Raw genomic sequence first — 20,094 nt, 5'->3', positions numbered from 1 at the left:
TACTATTGTTTATTTCCAGCATTTGATTTTCTGAAAAATATATATTTATATATATACACAATAGTCTAAAATTCGTCAAAATAGGGCGATGACAGCTCCACAAGTGACGCGTAACTTCCTCAGCCAAAGAGACTTGCGCTCAATGGTGCGCGTCTGTGACGCCTTCTCCATCTGCGACCCCGATATATAAATCGCACCCCACTATTGAACAGTCAGGAGCCAAGAAACATCCAAGAACAGCAGTCGAACTATCCTTCTCAAATGTAAGTAACACTTAAAAACATACTTTACAATGAATGCTAGATGCTTGGTTTCCAGATTTCGGATAATCTAAGGTAGGCTATCACCTGTTGTGATAGCCTACCTTACTTTACAACTAAATACATATTTATGTGTGGTTGCCAATTGAGATCAGAAAAACATTTAACTTAAACTAAGCTAGTAGCATTAATATAATATATTAATTGTTATTTTAATACAATTAAATTGCACTGAAGACATTACTTGTTCTGTCTTTGTGTGCCATGGACTGCCTTTAAATCTCCTGTTTCAAGGTTCGAAAAAGTTGATGTTTAGAATAAACGTGAGATGGAAGTAATGTAAGTAGTTTTTTCTGTCTTATTTCTGTAGTAGTGAAGATGCAGCACAATTTTGGAACCTGGCTGGGTGCTCTGGCGTTAATCATGTGGGCTCTCCTATGCATCGGGACGTTGACTGATGGGTACCCAGTCAAACCTGAAAACCCGGGAGAGGATGCACCAGCGGACGAACTTGCCAAATATTACTCCGCCCTTAGACATTACATTAACCTCATTACACGACAGAGGTAAATGGTAGCCTATGGATGTACTTTGGAACGGAAACCCCACGACGGATCGGGAAAATAGAAACGTCTTGATGAACCATATTGTGTTCCATCTTATAGGCTATTTTGTAGGAAAATGTTGACCAAAACACTGGACCAAAACTTTGGCTACTGCCGCGTCCATAAAATTCCTACTGCGTCCATAAAATTCCTACTGAATCTACTTTTTGCATTTATTATATAGGCTAAATAGAGATTCCTATTGCTTAATTAAGATATTATAAGTTTACACGGTGCTTAAATGAATTATCTGTTTGTGTTGGTTGGCTAAATGATTCGTACAACTCCAAACAGATCAAATGTTTGAATGCTTGGCCATTTTAAATGCAGGGTTAATCCCAGTGGAACATCCCGTAGATGCTCATTAACAAAGTCCCACACCGCGCTTCACAGATTTCATTATTCTCCCCGCGCTTGCTCACGCTCTTTAGAAAACCAACCGAGAAATCAGCGGCAAGTGCATTTAGCTGGCGTTTATCTTCAATAATTGATTTTGTTGACTTGGAGATGTTGACTGCCAAAACCTTAGGACACGGCCTTAAAAATAGGCACGCTTAAGTAGAACGTACGAAGAAAAGCATAATGTAAAACAGGAGCACCAGTATTTTACCTCAGGTCTTTCGCCGTATTCTGCATGCGCATTTAATTTTCTGAGGTTTGTCTTCAAGGGTCTCTCACCCACGCTCCCTCCCTGTTATTCTCAGGTATGGCAAGAGATCCAGTCCTGACACGCTGGACACACTGATCTCAGAATTGCTGATGAAGGACAGCACGGATACCCTCCCACAATCCAGGTGTGTGTGTGTGTTCATTGGCCTCTTTCAGTGGGTGCATAGCCTGTATGCTGTCTTCCACTGATAAATAGCCTATCTCTAGTCACAGCATCTTCCTGTTTCCCATCTAACCAGATACAATGATCCGTCGAACTGGTGATGTCAACATCCTGACCCACCTGACCTTATTGCCCTGATGGTAGTAAGACCTCAACAACGTCATCTCCGAGTCCTCTAACCCTTAACTACCCCCCCCCCCCCCCCCGTGTCTTTAATGGTTTGAGTATACGTGTACCCACTCCTTTGTACTCCCCCAACCTCTATGTTAAGATGACTCATTGAAATGTACATAGTTTATTTAAGATTGTTATCCGTGTATAGTCATCTCAAGAGAGAGTCATATTGATTGTATTGTAAAACTGTGCTATTAAAGATTCATTATCTAAAGGGAGCATAACAACTAATCCGTTTTTTTATTCTGGTGAATCTGACTGAACTGAGACTTATATAGGCTAGACAAAATAGGATTGGCGCATGACTATGACAACATTGTATAGAGTTGCACGAACATGTGAAAGCGAGGTGTCTTTCAATTTGCTGGACAAGATACTTTAGACAAGATTTTTAGATACTTTGCAAACCAGAAGGGCAGCATTTGACTTGGACATTTAACCAAGCACTGCCCCCTTTTTTTTCAAGCACTGACCCTAGGTCATTCTCAGTGCAGTTTCGTGACTGCACCAATATGTTAGGTGAGGGCGCTCTCTGCTGGTGGTTAAGTGTAGCCTACATTGACCACAAATCATGATGGGCAGATGATTGTAAAGCTGCGTACACTCGTGCTCTGCTCCCTTTACGGTGTCTTTGTTTTTTTATGTTATTATTCCGATGTATTTTGGTTTGATATTTGTGTTTAATCCCGCATGTCCCTCTACTGTACCCTGTATTCGTCGTCAAAAAAGTACAGACCGATCTGAATGACCCCCCATGAATTGATAGGACTAATTGATGCAAAGTTAATATGCTTGACACAAAATTTCTGAGTGGAAAATGACTTTAAAACCAAACCAATCCCTGTTAATCTCGAAATTAATAATTTTCTACCAAATTAATTTCATTAGGCTAACCAAGCACGCATTTGACGACACACTGACGAATTTTACTGTAGGCTAATTAAAACTCAAAGTCCCTTCTCACGAGGGGATGACAATTATAGTATAACATATCATTTAGACTTGAAATACATTCAGAGTAAAACACTGTAATCGTCCTTGTTTTCTGGGAAACGGCTATCATTCGTCTATTCAGACCTTTGTCATCATTGTAGGCGTGGTTTGTTCGTGTGATTGGCATAGTATATTCACTGGTAGTTAGCTGCGGGACCACGACTGCTGAGCCGAGGGGTTTGAATATCAACCGGGACAGCAAGTGAGACTGCGAATTTATTCCAACGGGTAAGTCATCACTAAATAATACTATGTAGGCTGAAAAGATCAAGTTTATGAACAAACTAATCTGTTCGCAAAAGAAAAAACAACACTTTTTGGTTTTTGAAATGCAAGACTTTGCACAACCCCTTCGATTTTCTGAGTAGGCTATGGGAGCTTTATTTGGAAAGGCTTAACGCAGCTCCAATGGAGCCTTGCTCGTGCGTGATTATTCTAGTATCGGATGCAATTCCTTTCCTCTAGGATGACGCGTTAAACAATACAATAGTTGGATTATATCCTACACACTCCCCAAAGTGTGTAGACTACAATGCCTTGGATGGGTAACAAAAATGGCCGCACGTGTGACGAGATCATTGTAATTTACGCGCAACTGATGGCTAAATCGGTTAAAGTGTGACACACGCGCAGACCCCACGCACTCCTGTCCAGGATATCGATCTATAGGATGAGCAAGAACGGGATCGGTTGCGTATAGTCTTGAGCCTCTAGGACAGGCGCAAGGAAGTGGTTTCAGCACCACCACGTCCCATAACAATGCAGCGCATCAATACAGAAGGAGCAATTGCAAAACACGAGCGCGCTGGGCAGTGTCGCACGCCGCGATTATATGAACAGTGTGTCTGAAAAATAAGTTTTTTTGTTTGTGTTTCTGTCAGAGCACGCTCATAAAACAACTTTAGATACATGAATGGATGTGGGTGGAACGGGTGTCTGGGGACTGGGCAGAGGCTGTCTATCCCGAGTCCGCCAAGAGCCAGAAGGCAGACGCAGTTATTGATTATTTCTGATTCATCTGAGCGTTCTGTCGAAACCTGCTATCACATTACCCATACACATATCGATACCATCTCAGATGACGTCTAAATAGTAAACATAAAGTAATTATGTTTTACAAAATGCTTTTTGGCATGGACTCAGTCTGCTGTCGTTGCGCACACGAGTCTCGAGTAGCCTATCGTACATGGTAATTCGTTTGGTGCACGTAAATGGGGAAACCCTGAAGATGGGACACTTCCTTGGGGATCCTTTGCGGGGAGTGGCCAGTGGAGGCTCCAAAGTGGGCAATAGACTCCCACAATGTTCAGAAGGCAATAAATCTCTCCTTCCTGTCTTCCCTGAAGCAGTCATATCCGACTGAATTCGATTTGTGAAAGTTAATTAAGGCAAGTGATGTTCAAACCTCAGAGCAGGTTCAGACTCCAGAACCTTCAGAGGGTTGGAAGCACAGTTCTTGTCGATGTCGACAGGATATTTCAGTTGGCTTTGAGTGGTTCTGGCCTATGTAGTCCTCGACAAAGGAACATATTTTCTTAACTTGGTATTTGCTGATTGATGATGTCCATACAAGTAAAGAACATCATTCCAGACAAAGATACTTTTAACAGTGTGGTGATGGGTCCTCTTCAATCCAGTTAAGAATATCAAGTCAAGTTGGTTGTCCCTATCAGCTGTTACACTCAAACACAAACAAACGGAGGAATTATCTAGCATCACCGTCATCCTACAGATAACCAACAGATGCATCATAGGGCAGACATTGTTTTTGTCATTTTACATTTACATTACATTTAGTCATTTAGCAGACGCTCTTATCCAGAGCGACTTACAGTAAGTACAGGGACATTCTCCCCCAGGCAAGTAGGGTGAAGTGCCTTGCCCGAGGACACATCGTCATTTTGGCATGGCCAGGAATCAAACCAGCAACCTTCTGATTACTAGCCTGATTCTCTAACCGCTCAGCCACCTGACTCCCTATTTTAGAACTGGTTCCAGACCCATATTCACTATGGACTACCAGACACATTTAGAGTTGGCCTCATGTCTGATTGTGGAAACACACTTCTTAGTCTGCCCACTGAGTCAGCAAGGTTTTACTGTATGGCACTGTGAGGTCATCAGACGTCGCCAGCACAGCTCTTATCCTGGCAATCAAAGTGAGTGAAGTGGTTCACTCCAACTCAGTACTGATGCACAGTGGCATGGGAACCAACCAACTAATGGAGATGTACAGGAGCCATCAAATTCGTCTTGTTCGACTCCACTTCCTTGCATAACACTCCTCCTCCAATCTCTCTCTCCTCGTCCCATTTTCTTTCTCCCATCCCCTCGCTTCTCTGTAAGGAGACATCGAGGACAGGCAGAGGGTTGGTCATGTGATGTGATGAGTTATGTCACAGGATGCTCGTTAAGATGGCTTCTCGTTAGGTACCGGGTGGCTTCGATGTGCTGTGGTCACCGAATGTAATCAAATGTAATTGGCCAAATGAAACGAGAATCTCCAAAATAAATAATGAAATATATATATATTTTTTTCAAATAGTTAAGAAATAAGAATCTAAGAAGTATGTGCATTTTGTATTGATCATGTTGATTATTACTTGTATTATTTTTATGTCGTAAAATGAAGTTGGTCTTGGCAGTGTAATCCTCTTATATGGAGGCACGTGTACACATAAAGTGACCTAGATATATGTTATGACTGAGGGTAGGGGGCTGCTTCTGTGTGTGTGCATGTGTGTGTGTGTGAGTGACCAGGGGTTGGGTGGGGGGAAGGGGGGGGCAGTATGCAATCTCTGTGTGTGTTTGTGTGAAGGGGGATTTGCCTGTAGAAAAGCTTACCCCCGCTATCCCTCGCAGTCACTCACGGCATGGTCATCAAGAGTGCTTCCGCAAACTTCGCTAATTGCTACTTGCTCCTACGAGAGCTTCAGCGGGGCAGCAGAGGCTCAGGAGAACATGGCGGCTCAAAGGCAATCTGGGTCCCAGTGTGTCGGCTCAGTTATCTCATTTCACCCAGGCGTCCGTGCCTCCGGTGCTGTGGAGAAGGAGCTGGAGAATAAGGACACTCGCATGTGTGTTTGTGTGCCTGTCCACCAATGACTGGGTTTTATGTGTGTGTGTGTTTCTGGGTGACTTTTGAATGTTGTGTTTTTGTTTTTATTTACCACCATCCATCCCTTTACTAGACCTTCACACACACTTATTGACGTAAGCTACTTTTTAAAACAACTGACAAATGCTTAGGGGGCTCTTTTCAACAGCACTATATCTGCTATATCTTGCAAACGCTCAGATGCCGAACAGACACACACAAGGTATCTCGCAAGTGTAAGACAGATGATATGTTGCTGCGTTTTGCACAAAACCCAGAGAGACTGATCCGTAGTAATCCCTCTTTCACAACCTGTCCGTCATCTGACTGCTTGGCAACCAGGAACATGGGGAGGGCATTGGTTGGTTCAACCCCATCCCCTGCTGGCCAATGGCAGCATGGTGTTTCATTATTCAACTTCTTGTCTACTCTCCATAACTGAAGTATTTTTGTATGTAGTGCATGCTTCTCTTGTCTCTCTATTACTACATATCTCCCTTGAACTCCTCTTTTGAAGACTTGAGTTTGACTTGAGACCTGTGTGCAGCCTCTCTTTTTTCTAGTATTCCGCAGTCTCCCTCCCTCCCTCCCTCCCTCCCTCCCTCCCTCCCCTCCTGTCTCTTATCCTTAGCTTCTTTTTCTTCAACCACAGCGTGCGCTCTCCGCGGCCCGAGTGTCCTCTTCCTCTCCTCCGTTACTATGTCGACAGAGAGGCCCTTCGGGGGCCCCGGGTCCTCCATTGACTTGGCATGATGGGAGGAGGAATTGTGCAAGTGGCCTTTTTGGTCATTAGCATTCTTCCAGGGATATCTATCACTTCCAATGAGCGTTCGCCCAATGACGGTAATCTGCATTGCGTAATGAAACTGGGCACTAAGTTTCTCGCTGCCGTAATGGACCAATTAGCACGAATGTGACTGATGGGCAACAAATGAGAGCTCCTGATAGAGAGATGTTGAAGGAGGAAAGGGTGGCCTGGAATAATGTGTGCTGGTTAAACCAGCGGTCTCCTGCGCTGGTTATAATGGTCTTGTGGATGTTTCTGAAAGATGGAGTTATGGGTATGTGGAAGCTGGGTTTAAGCCTCAGAGAAAAGATGAGGTTCAGGGGGATAAGAGGACAGCAGTGCCTTCATATGCCACAGTAGGGGGAGATTCAGCACCAGAAACTGGGTTAACTTAAGTGTGGATGATCACTCCTTTGCAATTACTGGATAAGGACTTCCTTATCACAGACATATTAATGTCCAAATGACACTACATCAGTTGTGAAATTATCCAGAAAAACAGAGAGAGGTAAAGAGGAGGGGTGGGGATTATCCATGCTAGAGTTTATTTACTAGTAATTAAAACAGTTAATTTTTAGATGGCTTTTCCCCATGGTCCATTTCATTCTGGTTTATATCTGGCGTAGGAGGGATAATGCTGCCAGACTTTGACTTTATTAGAAAACCTCAGTTTTACAGTTTACTGTCAATAGAAGAGGCGATGATGGAGGGAGGGACTACACAGTGTGTGCTTTATGTGTGTGTGTGTGTGTGTGTGTGTGTGCGTGAGAGAGAGAGACAAATATATTGAAAGTTTGTGCGTGTGTAAAACGAAGGATAGAAATCTTCACGTGGTTTTATTGTTTAGTGCTGTGTCATTTTCAGTAGGATGACATGGCAATGCCGCAACATGATGATGTCATCAGCTCTGAATGGATGTTAACACAATGGTCCTCGCTGTCCCTCAGAGATGAACAATGGCCGCTGTCTGTGACATAAGTCCACAGCGTGCTGGGGACAGGAACGAGACAAAACTGTGAAGGAGAAAGTTTGTGGCACGTGTCAAAGTGAAGAAATGTCAAAGAATGTCTTGTGTGTGTGTTCCCTGTTATAAGCTGGATGTCGTCTCCATCTTTCTCCTCAGACTTCTGTTGCGTTGACGGATGAGCTGGCTGTAAGAAAGAACAGGGAGCATTGGGGCACACCGTCTGGAAAAGGTAAACAAAACGAGCGCACCTGCCTTCTACTCACTACACACTTTGTTCTTGTGTGTCTAAATCCTTAGAATGCTGGAAGGGGAGAATTGTGCGCTTGTCACCTGTCCTCTGGGAGAGAATGTGCACTTAACCTGAGTGTTTGTGTGTGTCTGAATAGAATGAGATGAGACAGGTATTCTAAGCACTCCTTGGTTGTTGCCTAGTAAGGTAGCGTGCTCCAGAAATGACTACTATGTTGACTTGAGTTGTTTGAGTTGACTGACAGTGATTATTATCTTCACAGCTCAACCCTGACTCACACACAACCATGATCACAGGTTAGAAGATTAGATTATGTCTGTGCACAGCTTTCCTTAACTCTAACATGGCAGGCTATGTTTTGAAACTACAGCTAAAGTATTGACTACTTAACACAACAACATCACATCTAGATACCACTCTGACGTAAAGCAATTGTACTGTTTTGCTTATGGGTCATAGTAATCTACAGTAAAATACCTTGTCTATCCTACTCTAGTATCATTAGATTTGTTTATGGATAATCCACTACGTTTAGGGTCTGTCCTTTAGTCAAATTATTTTGTTTTTGGAACTGTGGTGGGAAGAAAGAAAGAGAAGAAAAGTAAACCGAGACAGAGAGAGGGAGAAAAAGAGAGAGAGAGACAGAGCCAAAAAGAGAGAATATCGGAGGCAGCGAGAATCCAGAGTAGATTCCGTAATACTGGGTTTTTAGCGACCGGATGATAATCCTGCTCTGTGTGCTGCAGGGGGGATGAGTGGGGGAGGGGTATAGATGATGGGGGTAGGCTGTGGGGTGGGCTGGGGGGGAGCAGATTAGAGCGTGGCAGATCCTCTATCTATCCTCTTACAGTGCAGCTGTGACATAGTGGGAGGGACTTGATGTGGGGAGAGAGAGAGAGAGAGAGAGAGAGAGAGAGAGAGAGAGAGAGAGAGAGAGAGAGAGAGAGAGAGAGAGAGAGAGAGAGAGAGAGAGAGAGAGGAGAGAGAGAGAGAGAGAGAGAGAGAGAGAGAGAGAGAGAGAGAGAGAGAGAGAGAGAGAGGAGAGAGAGAGAGAGAGAGAGAGAGAGAGAGAGAGAGAGAGAGAGAGAGAGAGAGAGAGAGAGGGAGGGGTCCAGGGGAAGAAGATGACAGAGAGAGGCATGGTGTCCTGGGGACAGTTCAACTGTGGCAGCACTTACAGATATAGAGTATTGAAGTGGTGAGTCATGCTGACACTTGCTGTGGGTCTTAGCATGTGGCAGAGGGGGGTTCAACAACAATTTAGGAGAAGGCTGCTGAGACCCAGATGTGTTAGGCGACAGCTTTGAGGTCCTTTTTACCCAGAGTGCTCTGTCTAGCCCCAGAGAAGGAATGACGATCCCCCCCCCCCACCCTGGCTGTTTCTCCTCAAGAATGGGAAGAGGGCAATGGAAGGGGGGCAGGGGTCTTGTTTGCAAGGTAGGGGGAAAGGAAGAAGGGCCCAGTTGGAATTTAAGGTCAGGCCTATCCCTTTGCACTTATGTAAGATGACTTATGTAATAACAGTGTGAGATGTGTGTGTGAGGAAGGCATGGCTTGCTTTTGGAGGGGGGAAGGATGGTTGAGAGTGTGTGTGTGTCTGTGTGTACGGGGTGGAGAGGGGTGGAGAGGGGTGGAAGGGTAGCAAGAGAAGGGGTACTCACACAAACCTGCAACGGCAGGAGAGGATTGTGGGATTAAATGTGTGTGCCTGTTGTGTTCAGGGGGGAGAATGGGAGGGGGCCATGGGGGCGGTATTAAAGGCAATAGGGAGGGAGGGGATTGAGAGTGACTGAATGTGTCCACATCTGTGTACGTCAGCTATTGGTCTCCATCTCTCTCTCTCAATTCCCTTTCCATTGTGTCTGCTTCTTTTCACCTCTCCCTCAATCGTTTGACCCATTCAGTCTCTTTGTTTCCCATCCCTCCTTTCCTTCCTGTTAGTTGTCTTAAACAAACAGTGTCCAGTATCTTTGTGTCTGTCTTCCTGCTGTCCTCTGTCCCCTACTTCCCTATCTCTCAAGACCTCTCACTCTTCTCTCTCTTTTTATTTTATTTTTAACTTTAGAGGCTATTGCTCGCGCTGTTCGGTTCCGTAGCAGAGCAGTCAGTGGCAGGCAAACTCGTCGGCGGTTGACTTGCTGTCGACTAGCGGTTAGCCTAGCATACCTGTGGTCCAGCAGCATTGTGCAGGCCGGCGTTGTGCTCGGAGATGGTCCTAGCCATGGAGGACGCCTGTCCAAACGGGGTGGAGGTGGAGCCCCCCCCAGACGGGCCGGCAGAGGCAGCGGCAGCAGCCGGAGAGGAGGGGGTCGAGGAGCCCGCGCTGGGGGCCGACACACCAGGAGGTGAGAGACCAGGTTGCCAGATATTTTTCAATGAGAAGTGAAGACGCAGCACTTTCTCCAGCTGTTTCTCCACCTTCAGGCTGTCTCTTAGTTCATCGTGTGGGTAGAACACGGGTTCCCAGATCATTTCAAGGGAACAGACCTTCGATGTATCGTTTGTTATTACACAGCTATCACAGTCATGATTTGGAGACGTGCTACTCCAAGAATGTTTCGGGGTAGTTTTGGGTTGCCAGAATAGTTAACAGCATCCCTGGGTGGGAGATTGTGATGTATTGGAGGGGGTAACGGGCTGCAAGATTCTTCTGATTATTAGATTACTCATGTGATCCTTTTTAAGTCTTGGAAAAGGAGGGGAGGATAGTTTCCCAGTACAGGAGAAAATCCACATGATGCATGGTTTTATAGGAGGGAGAGAGGGCGAATGTGAAAGAGATACAAAATATAATTATTCTGCTTCCGAATTTAAATGGAGTGAATGAAATAGAACAAAATGTCATTCCCCTTTCAGATGATTTGCTTATTGAGAAGGCTCCTTTTTCATTTCATTTGCTTTCGTGTGTGTGTCTGTGTGTGTGTGGTTGCAGTGAATGTGAGTGTTGGCTTGTACAGTCGATGTGAGTGTGTGTGTATGTGCATGTCAAGCTAGGATTAGAATGGATCTAGTTTTAATAAGGCTTAAATTCATCCCTCTTTCTCACCACACAATGGCATATTTTGACAATTCTATGGTTGATAAAAATAGTCAACACACTTACGTGGCAGCTGACGTGGCGGCAGTAGACTCTGGCTGACGAGGTGTACAAACCTCTTCTCCCATCTTTAAGTAGAGGACAGAATGACACAACAACTCGACCCAGAGTGCAACGGTCAACTCAGAGATGATCGATAGGGCTTTTTGTACCTTGGTCAGTCTGGTTCTGCTCTACAACAGAGTTTAAAGGAAAATCCCTGGTGACAGGATGCCGACCATGTCTGGCAAGTCTCCTTATCAAAACTCGCCTGTTACAGTAGCTGTGCTAGAGACACCTCAGGCATACGTTGTTGTTTTTTATGATCGATAAAACAGTTTTGAGGGAAGGCATAGACAAAAGGTTTCATGAAGTCTTAACAAAGCACACACACACCCACACTGTTTATCTGTGTGTCTCTATGTCACTCTCTCTGTCTCTCTTACACAGACACACACATACACATACAGGCCCACACAGACACACACATACCCTAGAAACACACAAGAACCAGAAACCCACATGTCTGTGTGAAGTCACACTTTTCCTCTGTGGAATTTGGGAGCACGAGATAGTTTTGGGGCCTCAATATCTTTTCCTTTGGCATGTCTATGCGTATGCGAGGGTGTTAAGTGCGTGCGTCGCAGTGACACATCATTTCAGTCACATGCACTTTCATGTGTGTGTGTGGCCTCTGTATAGCAGAGTTTATAAGAGAGATGACCTTACCCAGACCCAGTGTATGAGTGACTGAACTGTAATCAAAGGGGTGGTTTAATGGTTGTTTTTGTGTTCATGTATAGATGTGTGGGTGTATATGCTGTAATTACAAATGGTTTCAAACAGTGTGTTTGTTGGTGGTGGATTGTGAGTGTGTGTTTTTGTTGTATATTTGCTCTGAGTTAAACTCCAAAGATGTTTATAGTTCTTCCTAAATTTATTGACTTGCAGAGGCCTGAAATGTATGTTCACAAACCAATTTTGTTTGTGTGTGTGTGTGTGTGTGTATATCTTTGTGTGTGTGGGTGTGTTTTCTTGTGTGTCCCGCTCAGCTTTTGAAAAGTCACCTTCCCCTGCTACACTTCTAGCTGCCAGTCACATGACTATATAAGCTTCTGAACTCCCAGCTCAGCAGTACTGTATGTTTGTGTGTGTCTGTGTGTGTGTGACAGAGAGAGTTAGCTTTAAGACAGGTAAAAGTGAAAAAGAAGAGAAGGCAAATAAATCCTACGGAAGAAGGAAGAACCAGATGATGGTGAACGCACACATACATTACACACACACACACACACATGCACATTTTCTTCCCATGCAGATCTGTAAGTGTATTACAGGGGTTTACAGGGGCTTTGAGACCCTGGCTTTAAGGTGTTAGCGTGCGTATACCTACAGTCCACCGTCTTTCTCTCACGCTGTCACACACACACTAACACACACACTAACACACACACACTGAGGACAGTACAGCACGCCAGGACAGAGACACTGAGAGGAGTCTGCAGCAGAGGACTGGACTTAAACGAAGATAATCCGAAACAACCGTTCAGAAACGGAACTCCTTCTCCTCTGGATAACCCTTCGCTTCGAATTGGATCAGATACCGGTCCAAAGCACTACATCTGGAAACACGGACAGAACTACAATCATGACTGCCAGTCTCAGAACTCAAATCTGCACTGCCTAGCATACCGTTGAATTACAGTAGGCTGTGTCTGAGGATGACACAAATGGGTCTGTGTCTGTGAGACTAACTCCTTCAAACACACCATATGTCTGTAACCCCTACCTATTTGACTGTGTGCATGTGTGGGTGTCAAAGTACAGCATAGCATAGCATAGCTATCGCCTCCTTATAGTTCCCTGGCTGAGCACGTGTACATTTGTATTGTAATTAACTCTTAGCTCTCCCTCTCTGTCCCTCTCCCTGCGTCTCCATAGCGATGCAGCAGGTGTTGGATAACCTGGGCGAGTTGCCCAACTCTACGGGGGCCAAGGACATCGACCTCATCTTCCTGCGAGGCATCATGGAGAGTCCTATTGTACGCTCACTCGCCAAGGTAGCACACACACATAGAGGAGAACACACACAGAGACTAACACACAGACAGCGCAGAGCCACGGCTGTAGGCGCTTGCTAAGGTCGACTCCGCTCAAGGTAACACGCACACAAGAACACACACATGACGGGAATGGGCACTAACCCATCAATGTGGAGGGTCACACATATTGCAGACACACACACACACACAGAACATCTGCAGCCACTAGTGAGGTCAGTGTGCCCTCGTCAGCCCAGGGGCTTAGGCTTCGGCTAGACATGGGGACCATGTCACCATGAGTTAGTCAGGAGCCCAGTTGAGCTGACCACCCAGCCATGGGCCTGGAAGTGACAGTCACAGCCCAGATAGGGCAGGGCGGCGGCAGGGGTGACTGCTGACCCTGGAGGTGACAGACCCTCTGTGGTGACAGAGCCCAAGATGACTCTGTCACACTCAACCATGTCTTGCTAGCTGCCATTTTGCAGTCGAGAAGAGTGGTTTTGCCCCCTGCACTGAATAAAAATACTAAGAGCAATAAAAGCCTAGTTGTAGTTCTGCTTAAAGCTGAATGCTGCGTTGAGACATTAGTGCTAGCATCTTTGAAAGCAACACACATGCCTCATAGAATGCCCCAGTGCCTCACACTCCAAGATAACACAACTCTACTCTACTAAATGGCAATATGGCAAAGATAAACATAACAATATCACCTATCTTCACTTTTAGAATCAACATCTCCTCTTTCTGGGTGTGAAATCGACTTCTTTTTAACCTTGAATCCTGTGACCCCGCCCACTCTTTCCAGGCTCACGAGCGATTGGAGGATGTGAAGTTAGAGGCAGTCCAGGACAACAACGTGGAGCTGGTTACTGAGATCCTGGGAGACATCAGCAGCCTCAGCGTCCGTGACGACAGCGCTGCAGAACTCTCCAGAATCCTTCAGGAACCCCACTTCCAGGTACCATCTTTCTCTCACTCACTCACTCACTCGCTCACACACATTATTCTAATATGTATGCAACCCACGTCTCCTCATGAAAGGAGAAAGGGCTTTTCTCTCAGCTCTCAGCTGAAGGCAAAGGATCCCTTGACCTACTAAAGAGAGAGGAAGAAAGGACCAGTTGCGTCATATGGCGATTGCTAGAGTGCATCGCAAACGGCACTATCTTTAACCTTCTATCTTTGTCGCCGCCCCCCCCGTCCCCATCCCCCCGTCCCCGCTTGTCCCTCTCTCCTGATCTCTCGCCTGTCCTCTGTCAGTCGCTTCTGGAGGCCCATGATATGGTGGCGTCAAAGGGTTACGAGGCCCCTCCCCCAACCGATATGACGAATGATGCGTTGGTGAACAGTGCCCTGATGCAGGCCGATGCTGTGCGCATGATCGGCATCCGCAAGAAGGCCGGCGAACCGCTGGTGGGTTTGTGTGCCTGTGTGCATATGTGTAATCTACCAGTTTAACTCTTCCAATAGTATGGGCCTCCTGTTGTGAAATACTACAGTGAATACACTTTTGCAGGTGATTTACTTTGCAATACCAGACGGTACAACACATGGAATATGCAGCTCAGTGATGCATATCAAATTGAATCTTGTCATGGTTTTATCGATCTATATCTTATCGCGGCGAGGCATCCTTCTGTCCAGGGTGTGACGTTCCGCGTGGAGAAGGACGACCTGGTCATCGCCAGGATCCTGCATGGCGCCATGATTGACAGACAGGGGCTGCTGCACGTCGGTGACATCATCAAGGAAGTGAATGGGCGGGACGTAGGGAACAACCCCACTGAGCTGCAGGAGATGCTGAAGGACTGCAGCGGAGGAATCACCCTTAAGATCTTGCCCAGCTACAGAGATGCCCCGGCCCCACCGCAGGTACACACACACACGCACAGACAAGATTAGGTTCTAAAACATCTGCTATGTTTGGTGTTGGTGAGATACTGGTGAAATGTCCTTGGGCTATCCCAGAATGCCGAGCACTGGAATTTTAACTCTAGAGCCCTATTAATAACACTCCACAAGGTATCTGGGACAGGCGCACGCACACACACACACACATACTTACTGTAATCACTATGAGCACATTGACTGTGTTTTTCTTCAGACGTTTGTAAAGGATTATACATTGATGCCAAAAACAGTATAGAATCAAGAATTTAAGAATGCGCAATCAATTTGATGTGTACCTTTTTCCTCGGTGGATGGAAATAGAATTAACTGGCTTGGTCTTTAGTTGATTGTGTGTCGAGTTTCAGAAGCTTGTTTTGTTGTTTATATAACTTTATTTTGCAGACTCAAGGTCCAGATAGAAAAGTACACATAACATATGACAAGAGGGGTACACACAAACACACAAACATAAATACATACAGACATACTGACTACCACATATTACACTCTGTTTATCTCTGACTGCCTGCTTATGTAAGCTTACAAAACCCAGACCAGTCACCCACTTGGCATGTGATGAAAAAAGCGTGTGTATGTGTCTTTGACCTTTACCTTTTTAAATATGCGCTTCAGCATGTGTGTACTGTCTAAACAGTCAATGTATGTTATGGTATTTAAACCCAAAACATCTACCTTATCTCCAACCCTCAAGACAGACTTTGTTGTCTTGTCCATACATCTTTGGCTGAGTAAGCAGTATTTGTGAAACGAGTGCATCTCTGTTCTCAGGTGTACGTGCAGCCACACTTTGACTACAACCCGGCCAGCGACAGCCTGATCCCCTGCCGGGAGGCGGGGCTTGCCTTCAAGCGTGGGGATGTTCTTCAGATCGTCAACAGAGAGGACCCCAACTGGTGGCAGGTGAGCAGCCCTGCAGTGTCTCTAATGGACACATCTCCTCCCTCACTTTGTTTCTTTCTAGAAGGCTCTACAAGAGATCAAAGGTCATGGAAGGATGTGTGTGTGTGTGTGTGCTTATCTTGCCTTGTTAAAGGTGATAAAGGTGGCAGTGTACTGAAAGGTTAGCGGTTTGGGAGTGTGTGATGGTTGGACGGTGGTTTGCTGTGTTCAGGACTGTGTTGTGTGCTCCTCCAGGCGTGTCATCTGGTTGAGGGGGCAACAGGACTGATTCCCAGTCAGTTCCTGGAGGAGAAGAGGAAAGCCTTCGTCCCACGAGACTTTGACGGCTCAGGTACCTCCTACATTTAGGCATTTAGCAGACGCTCTTATCCAGAGCGACTTACAGTAAGTACAGGGACATTCTCCCCGAGGCAAGTAGGGTGAAGTGCCTTGCCCAAGGACACAACGTCATTTGGCACGGCCGGGAATTGAACCAACAACCTTCTGATTAATAGCCCGACTCCCTAACCGCTCAGCCATCTGACCCCCCACCTCCTCACACGTCTGATCAATTTCATAGGGCGTCTTTTCTTTGTGTTGCACACAGGAAGTGTGAGAGGACAAGCCCGTCCTCTTGGTAGGGATAAGGTCAACAAGACATGGACAGACCCCCTACAGTGGGTTAGGTATTCCCCCTTGTGGCCATCTGTTGTAATTGCTCCAGAGGGCTACTATTATACACAGATTGTATTATGTACATTAATTTCCTTTGTTGTGTGTTACAGGGATCCTTTGCGGGACAATTGCTGCAAAGAAGAAGAAGAAAATGATGTACTTAACGGCCAAGAACGCAGGTGAACTTTTACATCTAATTAAAGTAATTTGCCCATCTTTTGTGATTGGCAGCTAAGCTCTTAGAATTATTTTCTCTGATTGACAAATGCCAAATGTCTGTGATTGGTTGAGAGCAGAGTTTGACAGGCACGAGCTGCAGATCTACGAGGAGGTGGCAAAGATGCCACCCTTCCAGAGGAAGACGCTCGTTCTGATTGGTGCTCAGGGGGTGGGCCGCCGCAGCCTGAAGAACCGATTGGTGGTGCTCAACCCCACCCGCTTCGGCGCCACTATACCCTGTGAGAGCACAGTACCCTTCCTGTGTAGCTCCATCATGCTTTCTCTCTTTCTCAATAATCTCTTTTTCTCTCTCTCTCTCTCTCTCTCTCTCTCTCTCTCTCTCTCTCTCTCTCTCTCTCTCTCTCTCTCTCTCTCTCTCTCTCTCTCTCTCTCTCTCTCTCTATCTATCTATCTCTCTCTCTCTCTCTCTCTCTCTCTCACACACACACAATCTCTTTCCCTCATCTCTCTCTACCTCTTTCTTCCCCTTCCCTAGGTATTGTAATGATAATACATTTTGTTTATGATTTATTTGGTACATCCTAAAAGATGGCTCACAATCTCTACTTCATCCCATATCTCGTCGCAGTCACCTCACGGCGTCCCCGTGACGACGAGCTGGACGGCAACTCGTACAGCTTCGTGGGTCGGCCGGAGATGGAAGCAGACGTGAGGGCGGGCCGTTTCCTGGAGCACGGCGAGTACGACGGGAACCTCTACGGCACCAAGATGGATTCCATCCATGAGGTGGTGGACACAGGACGCACCTGCATCCTGGATGTCAACCCACAGGTTGGACAATGAAGTGATTCATCATTTTAAATTGAATTAAACGTATAGATAAGATAGATATAGGACAGGACTTTTTTATTTAATTTTTTGGGGATGGATGCTGCTTAGATCATAGGTATTATTATCCATATAGGTTCCGTATTTGTTGAAGACAAACTACTTCTCAAATTAAAGTTAAAAACATACTAGAAAACAATCACTTGGGGTATAGCTTTAAAGTGCTTCAATGCTTCAGTGAAATCAAACCCTACTAATCTAGAATTTACATTGGAACAGTTTATATATCATTTCAGTATGAAGCATCTAGGTTAGAGTGTCTGACTGTGTATCCTGCTAAATTGTCCAGCTCACTGTTCTCCTTCCCTGTCTGTCTGTCTGTCTGTCTGTGTGTGTGTGTGTGTGTCCGTCATTCTTGTGTGCAGGCCCTGAAAGTCCTGAAAACAGCAGAGTTCATGCCATACGTTGTATTTATCGCTGCGCCGGAGTTTGAGACTCTCAAGTCCATGCACAAAGCTGTGGTGGACGCCGGCATCACCTCCAAACAGCTCACAGTAAGCCCATGCCTCTCCCTCTGCATGTACTAACAATGAAAAAATAACCTAACTAACAACTGACACAGCATAAAAATAAGGAATGTCCTTAGTTATTGCAATATGTCATGCTGACACACTTGGATTGGCAGTATCTCGTTGTACTGTGAGTCAGACACACCCACACACACACACACACCCCTTTCCTGTTGTGTGTGTCAGGACGTGGACCTGAGAAAGACGGTGGACGAGAGCGCACGGATTCAGAGGGCGTACAGCCACTACTTTGACCTCACCATCGTCAACGACAACTTGGACCATGCCTTTGAGATACTACAGGCCGCCGTGGACAAACTCTGCTCTGAACCGCAGTGGGTTCCAGTCAACTGGGTCTACTGACCTGGTGGGTTGCAGTGACTGTTCGTGATTGTGTGTGGTTTCCAAACACCGTGGCAGAGGGATCAGAGAAGTTACTTCTGCAAAACAAAAATACAATTGTGCTGTTACTGCAAAAACAACTTCCGTGTCCTTTTCCCACCCTTTACCAGGCACACAATGCAACTTTTTACACCTCAAAGGGAAAGAGTGCTTATTTATTTTAGTATTTGTAACTTTTTACGGAAAAATAATATTTCTACTTGTACCAATGTGGCATTTACATAAAAAGAAACATCAGGCCAAATATTTTGGCCATATTTTTTAATTTATTGACATGTTATAATACTTGATTTTATACAGTGGTTGTTCCCATTTCCTAAGAGCCTGTGTATACTGGTTTGGGGACTGAATACTATCATCACAGAGAAGATAAGACACTGTGTAAAGTTCCAGAACTTTGAGCAGTGCTGCCAAGGATATGGCTTCATGGCACTGTGTCATTGCCATGACAACTAGTGTCATATAACCCTGCGAAACCAAAACCCACTCTTGTAAGTTCCTTAGAACCCCCTGCTGCCACGCACACTCCAAAGAAAGCCCCTCTTTCTCCTCCCTTCTTCTAAAGAAGAACCCTTACCATTCCTCATTCTGGTCTTGAGCTGAATTTGTTGTTAAAATACCCTCATATATTCTTCCTCAAGTCAAGAGCTTTAAACTGTTCTATTTAATATCAAGATCATACAGTGTGTCCATGTTTAATCAAAGTTTTTCAAGACATGTCTAGTTTTGTTTTACTACTGTAGGATTTAATGTCTTTTGTTTATGTGATTTTCTTTTAGCTGCATTTTGTCATCGATGATCCTTTACTTTTTGTGTGTTTTTACAAAAAACGACAAAAAACCTCCTGTCACCACACATTCGATGTATTTCTAAAGCATGGCCATCAGAACATATTTTCCCATCTCCTCTGTTCTCCACTAGACCAAGATTGAAGTTGTTCATATCTGGAAATGTGGCACAAAACTACATTTCCCATAATCCTCTTGTTCAGTGTCTCAATATGCACCAACGCCCTTTACACCATGTATGTTTCTGTCGTTCTTCTGAAGTTTATAATATCCTGACCTGATGACAGCCAAGAGTGAAAGTTACAGGATGAACTTGGACCTTACTAAGATCTTTTACTGATGTAGATGTACTTTGAGCACATGCTTTAAACTCTAGAAGACTACCACCCCCTTCAGCTATCCAGTGTGTATTGATGAGTTTTTAAACCAATGTCCGAAAGACTTGTGTTGTAGGAGCACATTGCTATTAGCAAACCATTGTTACAATAAATAAATGTAAATCTTTCAAAAGCTTGTTTCTTGTCTGTCAAGAATTCCGTCTGACTGAGAATAAAAAAGGAAAAAAAAGGAGTAGAGAGAGCGAGATATAGAAAGAGGTTAAATGGGTTCATTTACATACCACACAGACAAATGACATGTCATTAGTGAATGATTTTATTTTGTATGAACAACACTGTGTTCTAAGACACCTTCTACAAATACATTTTAAATTCCTGAGAAAAAGATTTAAAAAAATGTTTTATCTGGCCAGGTACTTGTTTTGGAGGTCAGAGAAGTTTAAA

At 45.0% G+C, this 20,094-nt stretch overlaps 3 protein-coding genes across 8 annotated transcripts in view; all 3 read left to right on the top strand.

Moving 5' to 3' along the window:
• tril (TLR4 interactor with leucine-rich repeats) overlaps positions 1-20,094 on the top strand; it is a 116,974-nt gene that overhangs the window by 51,954 nt on the left and 44,926 nt on the right. The window lies entirely within an intron of this gene.
• On the top strand, positions 211-2,088 carry npy (neuropeptide Y). 2 transcript variants are annotated; one of them, XM_062486984.1, is made up of 4 exons: positions 211-263; positions 634-826; positions 1,570-1,659; positions 1,774-2,088. In XM_062486984.1, exons 2-4 carry the CDS (start codon positions 639-641, stop codon positions 1,796-1,798), a joined length of 303 nt encoding a protein of 100 aa, XP_062342968.1. In that variant the 5' UTR covers positions 211-263; positions 634-638; the 3' UTR covers positions 1,799-2,088. The 2 variants fall into 2 exon arrangements, with proteins under 2 accessions (XP_062342968.1, XP_062342969.1); XM_062486985.1 differs by having other exon boundaries at positions 218-263; positions 639-826.
• Positions 3,002-19,845, top strand: pals2b (protein associated with LIN7 2, MAGUK p55 family member b). 5 transcript variants are annotated; one of them, XM_062445643.1, is made up of 14 exons: positions 3,002-3,092; positions 7,872-7,944; positions 10,031-10,310; positions 12,980-13,080; positions 13,886-14,038; positions 14,341-14,493; positions 14,725-14,952; positions 15,760-15,891; positions 16,126-16,222; positions 16,656-16,724; positions 16,842-17,003; positions 17,354-17,556; positions 17,979-18,107; positions 18,309-19,845. In XM_062445643.1, the coding sequence occupies exons 3-14, from the start codon at positions 10,175-10,177 to the stop codon at positions 18,483-18,485; spliced, it is 1,740 nt and encodes a 579-aa protein (XP_062301627.1). In that variant the 5' UTR covers positions 3,002-3,092; positions 7,872-7,944; positions 10,031-10,174; the 3' UTR covers positions 18,486-19,845. The 5 variants fall into 5 exon arrangements, with proteins under 5 accessions (XP_062301627.1, XP_062301625.1, XP_062301629.1 ...); XM_062445641.1 differs by having other exon boundaries at positions 12,980-13,098; XM_062445645.1 differs by lacking the exon at positions 10,031-10,310.

The sequence above is a fragment of the Osmerus eperlanus genome, chromosome 20 (genome assembly GCF_963692335.1).
Source record: "Osmerus eperlanus chromosome 20, fOsmEpe2.1, whole genome shotgun sequence".
NCBI lineage: Eukaryota > Metazoa > Chordata > Actinopteri > Osmeriformes > Osmeridae > Osmerus > Osmerus eperlanus.
The sequence above is the reverse complement of the archived record's forward strand: the minus strand, read 5'-3'. Positions and strand labels throughout refer to the sequence as shown.